Here is a 14,174-nt window from a genome sequence, read left to right on the forward strand (position 1 = left end):
GAGGAGGAAAGGAAGAAATGAATGAAAATTCAGAGAAAAAAAATTAAGTGGAAGAGGAGCAGAAAATAATACATCAGATAGTTGTATGCCCAACAGAAATTCATCTGTCCCTTAAAAATAAGTGTGATAGAGACCAAAAGACAAGAACATTTGCTTAAGGAATTCAGGTGTCTGATATGAAGTGTGGATTATTTTAACAAAGAACTATCAGAAAATAACAACTATTTTAAAGACATCACTGCAATTCAGTATATCAAAAGAGCTATCTTTCCCCCTGATATCATGATCTTCTTCATTACTCCTCAGAATTCTCTATTGGGCTAGATTTTGTGAGGCACCAGTGAACCTGGCACTGTCCTGATATGCTGGCTCCCTTTGTTCTGATTTCTCTAACATGATCCATCCCCTCAACCTGAGTAGCCTCCAGAAATGTGGAACTTAACTTTCCAGCAGTCACTTTTTTCACTACCAACCTCAAAAATTTCTCTGATCTGTAAACTAGATCACTTGTTTAGTTGTTGAGAGTCCCTTGGACTGCAAGGAGATCAAACCAGTCAATCCTAAAGGAAATCAACCTTGATTATATATTGGAAAGACTGACGTTGAAGCTGAAGCTCCAATCCTTTGGCCACCTCATGGGAAGAGCTGACTCATTACAAAAGACCCTGATGCTGGGATAGATTGAAGGCAAGAGGAAAAGGGGATGACAGAGGACAAGATGGTTGGGTGACATCACCAACTCAAAGGAGTTTGAGAAAGCTCCAGGAGATGGTAACGGACAAGAACGCCTGGCATGCTGCAGTCCATGAGGTCACAAAGAGTCATACACAACTGAGCGACTAAACTAGAACAATCATTTCCTTGCAAGTTCAGTTCAGTGGCTCAGTCATGTCCAACTCTTTATGAACCCATGGACTGCAGCATACCATGGCTACCTGTCCATCACCAACTCCCAGAGCCTACTAAAACTCATGTCCATCACATGCCATCCAACCATCTCATCCTCTGTCGTCCCCTTCTCGTCCTGCTTTCAATCTTTCCCAGCATCAGGGTCTTTTCCAATGAGTTGGTTCTTCGCATCAGGTGGCCAAAGTATCGAAATTTCAGCTTCAGCATCAGTCCTTCCAATGAATATTCAGGACTGACCTCCTTTAGGATGGACTAGTTGGATCCCCTTGCAGTCCAAGGGACTCTTAAGCGTCTTCTCCAACACCACAGCTCAAAAACATCAATTCTTCTACGCTCAGCTTTCTTTATAGTCCAAGTCTCACATCAATACCCGACTACTGGAAAAACCATAGCCTTGACTAGATGGAACTTTCTTGGCAAAGTAATGTGTCTGCTTTTTATTATGCTGTCTAGTTTGGTCATAGATTTTCTTCCAAGGAGCAAGTGTCTTTTTATTTCACAGCTGCAGTCACCATCTGCAGTGATTCTGGAGCCCCAAAATGTAGAGTCTGTCACTATTTCCATTGTTTCCCATCTATTTGCCATGAAGTGATGGGACCAGATGCCATGATCTTATTTTCTGAATGCTGAGCTTTAAGCCAACTTTTTCGCTCTCCTCTTTCACTTTCATCAAAAGGCGCTTTAGGACTTCTTTGCTTTCTGCCGTAAGGGTGGTGTCATATGCTGACTGTTTCTCCATATTTGGCTGCAAAGAATTTAATCAATCTGATTTCGGTATTGACCATCTGGTTATGTCCATGTGTAGAGGCTTCTCTTGTGTAGCTGTAAGAGGGTGGTTGCTATGACCAGTGGGTTTTCTTGGCAAAACTCCGTTAGCCTTTGACCTGCTTTGTTTTGTACTCCAAGGCCAAATTTGCCTGTTACTCTAGGTAGCTGTTGTGTCCCTACTTTTGCATTCCAGTCCCCTATAATGAAGAGGATATCTTTTTTGGGTGTTAGTTGTAGAAGATCTTGTAGGTCTTCACAGAACTGTTCAACTTCAGCTTTTGCAGCATTACTGGTCAGCAACAGACTTGGATTACATAGATTTGGATTACTGTGATATTGAATGGTTTGCCTTGGAAACAAACAGAGATCATTCTGTCGTTTTGAGATTGCATCCAACTACTGCATTTTGGACTCTTGTTGCCTATGATTTCCTTGCAAATGACTCCCCAAATTCTTAACTTCAGTCCTCATCTCTATTCTGACTTCCAACACATACTCTTTTGCAATTTATCCATAACAATTTTCTCTTCTACCCTGGAAGTACTTTTTTCTCTCACATGATTTACTTAGTTTTATTAACCGTACAACCATTCTATCACCAACATTTTACAATGAATCTTTTCTTTGTAACTTCTTATTTATTCACCTTTCCTTTATTTCTCTACCTACAATGTATTTTGAGACCTCACTGTACTTTATACTTGAAATTACAGTTATCTATTTTTAATCTCTTTTCACCAAGCCACTTGGCATCCTATAGCTAAAGTAATCTTTCTAAACACAAATTTTCAAATTTAATAAGCTGGAAATCAAGTTATATAGCAGGAGTCAAAAAGTCAGATGATTATAAAGACTAGGAACAAATCAGAATGGGTAAAATATAGTGGGTGTGGTCAGGACTATGGCAAATAGGATAGTATGTGAAATTCAAATCCTACAATTTAAGCACTACAAAGACCTAAGAAAATATACTGTGAGTCACTAATTTGTGATCTCTATGATTCTAAAGCCCAACATTTACATGTTCTTTCTCATTGTCACCTACATGACTTCTGATGCACAAAAGAATACAGATATTTTCCTTTATGTCTCAAGCCTTTGCTCACCATCTCTTTTCCTAGCCCTCTCTAACTGAATCCCAATAATGCTGCAAAGTCCAGTTTAACTTACACTTCTCCCAAGGAGACACTGTAACCACAGGCCACCCAACACAAAGTGCCCCTTCGGTGAGCCTCTGTACTAATTTCTTTCTTTATTAGATTTCTTTTCTTAGAGCAGTTTAGGCTTACAGCAAAACTGAGCAGCAAATACAGATAATCCCGATATATTTCCTGCCCTCATACATGTATAGATTCCTCATCATCCCCAAGTAAAACTCTACAGTTGTTAAGGACCGATGAACCTACATTCACACATCAATACTGCCTCAAGCCCATAGTTTACATTAGGATTCAATCTTCATTTCATGCATCTATGGGATTTTAACAAACGTATGACACGTATCCACAATTATATTACCACATAGAATATTTACTTTCACTGTCCTAAAATTCCTCTGTGCTCAGTCTTTATCCCTCCTTCCTCACTAATGCCTTGTAACTACTGATCATTTTGCTGTCATACAATACATTTAAGGGAAACTTCTAAGTCATTTAATTGGAAAACTTTTTAAAATGTTTTCTCTAGTTTTACTAAGGTCTATGACATTGTGTAACTTTAACATCATGGGTCAGGGAGATCCCCTGGAAGGGATAGGCTACCCACACCAGTATTCTTTGGCTTCCCTGGTGGTTCTCATGGTAAAGAATCCAACTGCAATGTGGAAGACCTGGGTTTGATCCCTGGGTTGGGAATGTCTTCCCCTGGAGAAGAACATATCAACTCACGTCAGTATTCTTGCCTAGAGAATCCCCATGGACAGAGGAGTCTGGCAGGCTGCAGTCCATGGGGTCGCAAAGAGCTGGACGTGACTGATCAACTAAGCACAGCACAGCAGAAGATGTAAAATGTGATGATTTGATATATGCGTATATTACAAAATGATCATCTCAGTAAGGTTCGTTTAAATACCCATCACAACACATAACCATGATTTCTCCTTATCCTGGTGAGGACTTTTAACATTTACTCTCTTAGGAACTTCAAATATACACTACAGTACTGTTAACTATAGTTGCCATAGTGCACATTACATCTCGAGTACCTACTCATTTTGTACCCTTGGAAAAGTATCAGCCGTTCTTCCATTCCCTTCACCCTTGGCAAACAACAGTCTATTCTGTTCCTTTGAGTTTGGTTTGTTTTAATTATACATATCAGTGATACTTCATAGCATTTGTCTTTGTCTGACTTATTTCACACAGAATAATGCCTTCAAAGTCCATTTATGTTATCATATATGGCAGGGTTTCATTTGAAAAATATGAATAATATTCCTGTGTGTGTATCCGTATATGTGTATGTATACATATATACATCACAATTTTTTTTTAATGAATTATTCCTGGAAAATAGTCTGGATGGAACTGTCTGTATTTTTTAAATTTTATTTAATTTTTAAAAAAATTTTGCCTACCATGTGGCTTGTCAGATGTTACTTCACCAACCTGGACCACAACAGTAAAAGGACCAATTCCTAACCACTGGAATGTCAAGTGATTCCTCACCACAACTCTTTATTCACACATCTATCAGTGGACACCTAGGTTGTTTGTATGTCTTGGCTATATATATATATATATAAAAAAAGCTACAATGAACATAGCTTTGATACACTGATTTAATTTCCATCAAATATACATACAGATGTGAGATAGCTGGATAATATTCAGCTCAATTTTCATCTTTTAAGGAATCTGCATACATTTTTTAAGTAGAGATTGTACGAATTTACATTCCCACCAATAGTGTACAAGGGTTCCCTTCTTTCCTTATCCTTCCCAGTATTTTCTTTTTCATAACAGCTATTCTAATAGGTGTGAGGTGATATCTCATTGTACTTTTGATTTGTATTTCCCTGATGATTAGTGAAATCAAGCACTTTTTCATGTACATCTTTGCCACTGGAACATCTTCTTTGGAAAATGTCTATTCAAGTCCTTTACCTAATTTTTTTTGGTAGTGTCCTTACCTGGCTTTACTATCAGGGTAATGCTGGCCTCGTAAAATGACCTTGGGAATGTTCCTTCCTCTTCAGACTTTTGGAAGTGTTTCAAAAGGATGAATGTTAATTCTTTTTTAAAGGTTTGGCAGAAATCACCAGTGAAACAATCTTATCCCAAACATTTCTTTGAGACGTTTTTGAATACTGCTTGAATCTCCTTAGTCTTTAGTGTTGTGCTCATATTTACTATTTCTTCATGAATCATGTTTGGTAGGTTATATGCCACTAGGAATTTATTCATTTCTTCAGTTAGTTGGCATCTATTTATAGTAGTCTCATGATTATATTTTTTCAAAAATTCAGCTCTTAGTTTCATTGATCTTTTCTATTGTCTTTTAGTCTCATTTATTTCTGCTCCAATCTTTATTATTTCCTCCCTTCTACTAACTTTGAGATTCGATTTTGCTTATTTTTCTCATTCCTTGAGGAGTAGTAAGGTTGAGAGCTTTCTTTGTTCTTGCTGTGTTTCTCCCTATAAATTTTCCCTGTTAGAATTGTTTTGTTTTGTTTTTTCCCCTCCATGCAATAAGTTCCGGTAGGTTGTGTTCCCATTTTGATTTGTCTCAATGTATTTGTTCTTCTTTTCCTTCTTTGATCTATTAGTTATTCAGGTGTGTTATGCTTAATTTCCATACATTAATGTATTTTCCAGCTTTCCTTCTACTATTGACTACTAGTTGTAACACTGTTGTCAGAAAAGATGTGATATAATTTCAGTCTTCTTCAATTTGCTATTACCTATCATATGATCTATCTTGGAGAATGTTCCATGTGTACTTGAGAAGAGTATGTAAATGGCTGCTATTGGATGCAATATTCCGTATATGTCTGTTAGGTATATTAAATCATAGTATTGTTCAAATCCACTATTTTGCTATTCATTCAAAATGGGGTATTAAATTTTACAACTATTAGTTTATTGTTGTTTATTTCTCCTTTTAGCCCCTGTTTCAGTTCTACTATTATGTATTTTATATATTTTGATGTTCCAATGTTGGCTGCATAAATATTTACAATTATTGTGTCTTTTTGATGAACTGACCACTCTATCATTATATAATGACTGCTTTTGTTCGGGTTTTGACCATTTTTTGGCTTAATGTCTATGTTGTTTGTTATAAGTATAGCAGGGGTTTCCCTGGTGGCTTAGATGGTAAAGAATCGCCTGCAATGCAGGAGACCTAAGTTCTATCCCTGGGTCAGGAAGATCCCCTAGAAAAAGAAATGGCTACCCACTCCAGTACTCTTGTCTAGAGAACTTCATGGACAGAGGAGCCTTGCTTTCTTTTGTTCTTATTTGCTTGAATTATCTTTTATCGTCTTTTCAGTCTCAGTCTTTCTGTGTACTTTAAGATAGCATATCTTCTAGATAGCATATCTTTCAATCTTGTTTTTACATTCAGTTACTGTATGTCTTTTGATTGGAGAACTTAAACCATTTACCTTTAAATGAATTGCTGATAGGGATGAATTTGCTTTGTCCATTTGTTGTTTTGTGAATGTATTGTGCCATGATTCTTCTACTGTTCTCATTCTTTGTGATTTGAGTATTTTTGTGACAGTATACTTGGACTCCTTTACCATAATCTTTTGTGTATCTACTATAGGTTTTGCCATTGTGGTTACAGTGAGGGTTAAACAAAATATATTCATAACATCCTATTTTAAGCTGATAACAATTTTACTTCAATAGCATACTAAACTTTACAATTTTACTTCTCTCCCCTAACAGATTATATTATTTTAGATTACTGATGTTATAATTTAAATTTTTATAATGCCTAACAAATAAGAGATTATTAAAGTCATAAGTGAATTATGCCACAGCTGATAATGTTAGAGAATTTGACTTTGACTATATATTTACCATTACCAGTGAGTTTTCCACATTCATATGTTTTTATGATTTGAATTACCATCTTTTCATTTTAGCTTTAAAAACACCCTTTAGTATTTCTTGTACAGATGTTCGAGTGATGAAGTCCCTCAGCTCTTGTTTGTTTGAGAAAATATTTATCTTTTCAAACAATATTTTTCTCTCCTAAAGGAAAAGATACCCAGCTTTTTTGGATAGAGTGGTCTTGGTTGAAACTTTTTGTTTCCCTCTCAATATTTGAGTATATCATTCCACATTTTCTTGGCTTATTTTTCTTTTGAGAAATTTTGATAGTCATGCAGGCTTTCTTCACTCTTTTTGATTTTTACTTCTAAGACTGGATAATTTCAAAAGGCCTACATTCCAGGTCACTTGTCTTTCTTCTGCTTGATCAAGTGTGATGTTGAATCTCTCTATTCCATTTTTCAGTTCAGTCACTGTATTATTCAGCTCTAGGATTTTTGTTTGTTCTTTTTTTTAATGATCACTTTTCCTTTGTTGAACTTCTCATTTTGTTTTTGCATTGTTTTCCCAATTTTGTTTAGTCGTCTTTCTGTGTATTCCTATAGTTCACTGAGTTTAAGAGGATTATTCTTATTTTTCAGAAAGATCACAGATCTCCATTTCTCTAGGGTCAGTCCTTGGAGTTTTATTAATTTCCTTTGATGGTGACATTTTTACTGGATTATTTGCAATTCTTGATTCCTTGCGTTAGTATCTGCACATTTCAGTAAGTGTTCTTCTCCTCCAGACTTTATATGTTTGCTACCATAGGGTAACCCCTTCATTCATCACCTCAACCTAGGGTACTACATGAGTCAGCTGGTAGCATTTTGTTTGGTAAGTGGCATTTGCTATTGGGATCCCTACTTGGGTGAGGCTATGTTCCATTATCTGAGGTCAGAAAGGGTGTCACTGGTTGAGCTCCATTGCTGGGTAAAACTGCTGGTCTTATGGACTTAAATGGTCCACATTTAACCAGGGCCACTTGATAGACTCCCATATTGGATGGGAGTCTGCAGTCAGGTGGGGTCACTGGTAGGATTTTGCAAGTGGGCAGGGCTATGGATGGCTTTGCAACTGCTCCTGGTCAGCTGGGTCTCAGGCTGTGCTCCTTGAGTGACGTCAGTGCTGGCTGGACTATGTTCAGGTGGAGCTGCATGCTGTGCTCCGCCATTAAGTGGGACTTCAGGCTGCACCCTAATGTTGGACAGGGCCACGGGCTGGGCCTCCTAACATAGTAAGCTATTGGCTATACTCTGCTCTTGACTGGGCTGGGCTCTCTGGTGGAGAGGGTCCTCCAACTGTATGCTGCAGCTCGGTGGGGCTACAGCCTGTGTCCTGCGGCCAGGTAGAAATAAGGCAGGATCACACCTTGCACTCTGCCATTCAGTGGGGCCACGGGCTGGACTGCATCGCTCAGTGTTTGTGTCCACTGGACTCTGGGACTCTCGGGGTTACATTCGGGCTCTGTGGTTCTGTGGAGCCAGAGAGTATGCAGAACAGTTGGGCAAGGCTGCTAGCTTTGATCCAGGAAAAAGCATGGCTGCAGCAGGGGCTCCACAGTGGCCTCAGTACTCAGGCTAGGCTCCTTGGTGAGATTGGAGGGCATTGTCAACAGTTATGCAGAGGTGCAAATCTGCTTTCTTGTCTAGACCAAACAGCACAACAGGCTCCACAGCTGGTATGGCTCATTGACTGGGGACCCAAATCAGGCAGAATGTCCAGTGGACTCCCTAGCCAGATGGGGTGACTGGTTTGATCCTGAAGATGGAAAGAGCCATTGGCTGAGATCTCTGCATGGGCATTGCTACAAGCAGGCATACAGTTTATCCGGATCTGAGTGCTGGTTGCTGTAATTCCCACCCCAGTGTCTCTGTCTCTCTTTGATCTCCAGTGGTTGACTCCCATAGATTCCCCTAGTTACCTCTATGAAGTTAGCCCCAATATAGCATTCTGGGAAGTGTAACACAATGCTGGGAGAGCTGGATGTCCACTTAGGGTCCTCTTTTCCCACTGGAGGAACTACAGGCTTGGGGGCTGGGGGGGCGCTCTGGATGCAACACTGTTCCAGTCTGGTGAGACACAATGTGGTCAGAATGCAGCTGATCCCCTCACTCTTCCAGTGTGGTATTTCTTAGTCTCTGTGGCCTAGGAGGGTACTTTACCCTCACCCGTGGGTCTGGTGCCTTTTCTCTGAATAATGTGAGGGTGGCTGAAGTTGGGAATGACTTGTATCTGCCATCTTGATTAGGAAACTTTCTATTCTGTACTGCTTTCTTCTTTGTTTTTGCCATGAACTCTTTCATACCAGCTTATAGATCCCTTCTCAGAATAAAATAAAATACATAAGAATGGAAAAGAAGCCAATTATATTGAAATAGTTATCAACATATTTACAAATATAAATTGTGACATAATAATAGTTCTCCTTCTTGACTAAGTCACTAAAAAATGAGACCTAGTGGCAGCTTTAATAAACAGTAAAATTTTGAAGTAGTAATGACTGTAAACAATATTTCAAGATATCTGTCACAAATGTAATGTGACAAGGAAATATTTATTATTTCTATTAGTGACAAAGTTAGAGGTCCTGTTAATACTCTTGACACTTTGGTTTGCTGCCTATATTGTTAATCAGATGGAATACTAAATATTAGCTAGCAGATAAAGAAAATAAAGATGCAATGTTTTTCACGTCTAAGTTCACGAGCCCCTGAATTCTCTTGATGGGTCCTGCATGGGAACCCCTGGTTTATACATATCTTTGTAAATTGTTCTGCAGCAATTTTATACTTCCTTCTATGTTAATCATATTTTTTCTCTATACCAACAGGAATTTTCACAGCATTTAAGAATCATTTGCATGCACTAATGTGGAGATCAGCCCTGGGTGTTCATTGGAAGGACTGATGCTGAAGCTGAAACTCCAATACTTTGGCCACCTCATGCAAAGACTTGACTCATTGGAAAAGACCCTGATGCTGGGAGGGGTTGGGGGCAGGAGGAGAAGGGGACGACAGAGGATGAGATGGCTGGATGGCATCACTGACTTGATGGAAATGAGTTTGAGTAAACTCCGGGAGTTGGTGATGGACAGGAAGGCCTGGCGTGCTGCTCTTCATGGGGTCGCAAAGAGTCGGACACGACTGAGGGACTGAACTGAATGTTCTAAAATAGAATACAATTTAATTTTTCCCTCAACACTTGAATTGCTTTTTTTTTTAAAGTGCTAATTTCTTTTCTTTTTGGTCAATGTTCTATATGTAAGTGTGCCTACAACTACTTCATTTTTACCACTGATGTCCTAAAAACACTTACTGGTCTTATATTTTTCTCTCAATAGATCAAATTAAATTACACTAAAGCAGATTTTCAAAGCTGAAATAATAACAAGAATCACCTAAACTGAGTACACATTATTTGGATCGAACTCATAACTGCATATACCAGAAGCTCCTCAACAATCTCAGGATATGGTGTACTTTTTAAGTGTTTCTTTGCTTTTTATAAGTACTTTAGGATCTTCAACTACTTCCATATAGTGAACTTGGCTTTTAGCTTAAATTAGAATATTTTGAAATAAGTGAGGCATTAGTACTTTTATTAATAACCTTAAATTTGGGGCATGATCTTGCTGATTAAAGTTTTTTTATTTTTATTTTTTCAGTAAGGCATTTATCTTGTCAAATAACTAAAATCTATTAGCTTTCTGGCAGGAAAGAGCTTATTGACCCATACTAGGAGAGATAATACTGTTGTTAATTCAAGTCTCTGGGAAGCAATGTGTCCTTAATTGTTTTTTGTTGTTATGAAGAGACAATGATGTCACATAAGCAACAAACTATGATTATGCATGGATGGAGTTTAGCAATGTAATCAGATAGAACTTACAGCAAAGTTAATCTGATGATACATATTTAATGCTATGCATTATCTATGTGCTACATGGTAATTAGACAAAAATGATAAACAGCTCCTTTGAACAGCAACTTGATGTTACTTTTGCATCACTGAAGCAAATCCTTTCTAGGATGGGAGGGAGAAAGGCCACGGTGATTCTCCTCTTTTATCCTGCCTGAGCAAGAAACAGTCTCCTTTGGGTACTTGAAAATCAAGTAACTCCACCCAGGACCTTCCTCCTTACCAGAAGATACTCAGACATTGGATTTGTCTGGATAAACGCGATATTAACTTTAATAACTCAGATTCACCATTTGTGCCTCATAACCAAGCACCACAGTTCCAATCAGGCATACTATTAAAGTACATGTTAAATTGTTTTCTCCTACAAGCACAACTAAGAAAATGAGTTTTGATTGAGCAGGATAAAGGATGAAAGGAAATTTTAGAGTATCTGGCATTGAGGAGGAAAGGAAACCAGCTGGGAAAAAAAAGTTCTCAGTGGCATGTTTTCAACAGAGGGAAAACAAAATTTGTGGGGCAAAGGATGCAAGCGATAAAACACACAAAGATGTGAAAAAGAGAAAGATACAGGCTTGGAAAAAAGGAATGGACATCTAGAAAAGAGGAAGAGACAAGAAAGAAACAGGTTAACCCAACACCAGCAAACATGAAATGCCTGGAGGCATTGGGTATAACACAGAAGGAGCTGGGCAGGATCTACTTAGATTTTGTGATTCTCCTTCACTTATCTTCTAAGATTTAGCATAATAATGTGATTTCCCAAGCAGTCTTTTTGACTGCCTGAACTTGTTACAGTGAAAATGTTAGTGGTTCAGTGGTGTCTGATTTTTGCAACCCCAGGGACTGTAAGCCCACCAGGCTCCTCTGTCCATGGGGATTCTCCAGGCAAAAATGATGGAGTGGGTTGCCATGCCCTCCTCCAGGGGATCTTCCTGACCCCAGGGATCGAACCAGGGTTTACTGCATTTGCAGGCAGAATATTTACCACTACACCACCTGGGAAGCTTTGACTGCCTAGTGGTTAAGATTAAAGGAGTTGAATTCAAGAATGCAGATATAATTTACTTCCATCTCCAAACAAAGCAATTCACTCCTTCAAACTGGACCAGGCAATTTAAACAGAAAAACAAATATGTATTGTTAATGCTACTAAATCAAGTGAAACAGAAAAAAAAAATCCCAGGTATTACATTTCTATACAAAAATTGTTAAAGTTTGTTCATTTTAGAGGGCCATTCATCGGAGAAGTCAATGGCAACCCACTCAAGTACTCTTGCTTGGAGAATCCCAGGATGGGGGACCCTGATGGGCTGCTGTCTATGGGGTCGCACAGAGTGGGACACGACAGAAACGACTTAGCAGCAGCAGCAGCAGCAGAGGGCCACTCATAAGTGAGAATCCCTCTGTTCCTTACATTCTCTAAAGAGTTGAAAATATGACTTAAAAAATAATAAATGTTTTTAGTATTACTAGTAAATAAATCATATGGTATTTGTTTTTTTTTAAATAAATAAATAAATATTATGGTATAAATAAATACCACAGTAGCATTCTGCATATTTACATTCTTTTTTATTTACTAAGGCATGTGAAGGAAAAGCTACAGTTTTAATGGGCAAAATAAATGCGTTGATTAATTCTTCAAAATATGATTGTCTTTTACTACAATTTTACTATACAGAAAAAACTAGAAATCTTCAACTATTGAATAGGAGTCAGACGTTTGTTTGCCTTATTGTACTTTAAAATGAAACTGTCCAATTGGAAAAAAAGAGGGAGAACTAAGTCGCATTTATGCTTCTTAACTTGCTCATTCTGATTACTGGGCAAAGAATCATGTCACTAAGGCAGGCAGGACAAATGTGATCTGCTCTCCATTTCAACTCAGAGAACTGTGGACTTACTAGTTAGACAAAGAAGACACATTTTTCAAAAAGGGGACTTCTTAGCACAGTGTAACTTTTGTTGAGGTTAATAAAGGTACATCATGTTAATATAGAGCCTACATAAACTCATTAAACCTTAGTCCTATAGGCTCTATAGCATAGGGAACAAACTATATCTATGTTTAAAACATACATGAGGTGAACCAGAATGCAAGCCGACACTACACAATGGAGAAACATCTATATGGACACAGCCAGCTCAAACAATAGACACTGGGGCTCTGAGATTTGGGGACCATCTAAGGGACATATGACGAAAGTATTACAGCAGAAACTAGTCGATCACCTTAAAATCAAAGCAAACCATGTGATTCAAATACAAACAACAATAACAAAAAACCTACAAAGACTATGCCCATCCATGAAAAATCTTGCAGTTCCGCCTTCTAGACAGGGTCAAACAAAAGCTGCCAAGAATTCTAAGAATTGGATCTAATAGAGTGCTTTATTCTAAAAAGCAGTCTCTTTGATATAATCCTCATAGTAATCTAGTAATCTCAGATGAAGAGATAGGGCTTTAGCAAACTGACACAGTTTGCCCAAAGGAGGCAGAGTAATAGAATAAAAAGAGCAATGGCTTTAGAGTCATGATAGGATTTGTTTTGAGTCTCAGTTCTACTACCTTATCACTTAGCAGTTAAGTGACAAGTGGGCAACTTCTCTAAGCCTCAGGTTCTTGATCTGTAAAATGAGGATAACAGTACTTATCTCATAGGACTGTTGTAGGATTCAAGGAGATAAAATACATAAATAGCTTGGCACAATTCCCAGCACATATCAAGTGCCTAACAAGGGGTAACTTTACCATTTAACCATTGATCCTGAGAAAGCCATTTAACCTCTTCACCTGCAGATTTTATTTTCATACAATGGTACTGACAATATCTATTTGACAGTCATTGGGATGATAAAATATATGCAATTTTGTGTACAGGAATGATGTGTCTACATGTGCACAGACTAAAACTTAAAAGGACACATATCTAATAAATGGCAGACACATACCTAGAACCTGATTGTCTACGTTGAGTCCTCTAACTATCCACACATCTAGATACTCCTAACTCTATTCAAACATAGAAGAACATTTTCACACAACTCCAATGGGAAGACAGCAATCCAGAAATTCCCATGAAAATGAGATTTAAAAACAAAATATGCAATTACCTGAATTAAGGGCTCACTCAACATGCTTTCATTAACCTCCAGAATGGCGTTTTTTATTTCTTCATATGGCATACGATATGATCCTAGGAAGATAGCTAAAATAAAAGTTGATTTTATTAAAAAGAGAGCAGCACCACAATTTTAAAGCAGAAATAAATAACTGATTTCCATTTCATAGACTTAAATATGAAATCTCTCACTAATATTAATCTACATAATTATGAACAAACAAAAGTAGTTTCTGTTAGCTAAGGTTCTAATGTTTAGAGCTCATGAGTATTTATGTGTGTGTGTGTGCATTTATGTGTGTGTATGTGTGTGTGTACATTTAGCCGCTAAGTCATATCCGACTCTTTGCAACCCCATGGAGTGTAGCCCACTAGGCTCCTCTGTCCATGGGATTCTCCAGGCAAGAATA

General features: G+C 38.0%; 1 protein-coding gene across 1 annotated transcript in view; it reads right to left on the reverse strand.

Moving 5' to 3' along the window:
* DIAPH2 (diaphanous related formin 2) overlaps positions 1 to 14,174 on the reverse strand; it is a 964,220-nt gene that overhangs the window by 522,835 nt on the left and 427,211 nt on the right. The window contains exon 20 of the mRNA XM_061136610.1: positions 13,757 to 13,851. Within this exon, the coding sequence (XP_060992593.1) occupies positions 13,757 to 13,851 (95 nt within the window). The remainder of the gene's footprint in view (positions 1 to 13,756; positions 13,852 to 14,174) is intronic.

The sequence above is a fragment of the Dama dama genome, chromosome X (assembly GCF_033118175.1).
Source record: "Dama dama isolate Ldn47 chromosome X, ASM3311817v1, whole genome shotgun sequence".
Taxonomy (NCBI): Eukaryota; Metazoa; Chordata; class Mammalia; order Artiodactyla; family Cervidae; genus Dama; species Dama dama.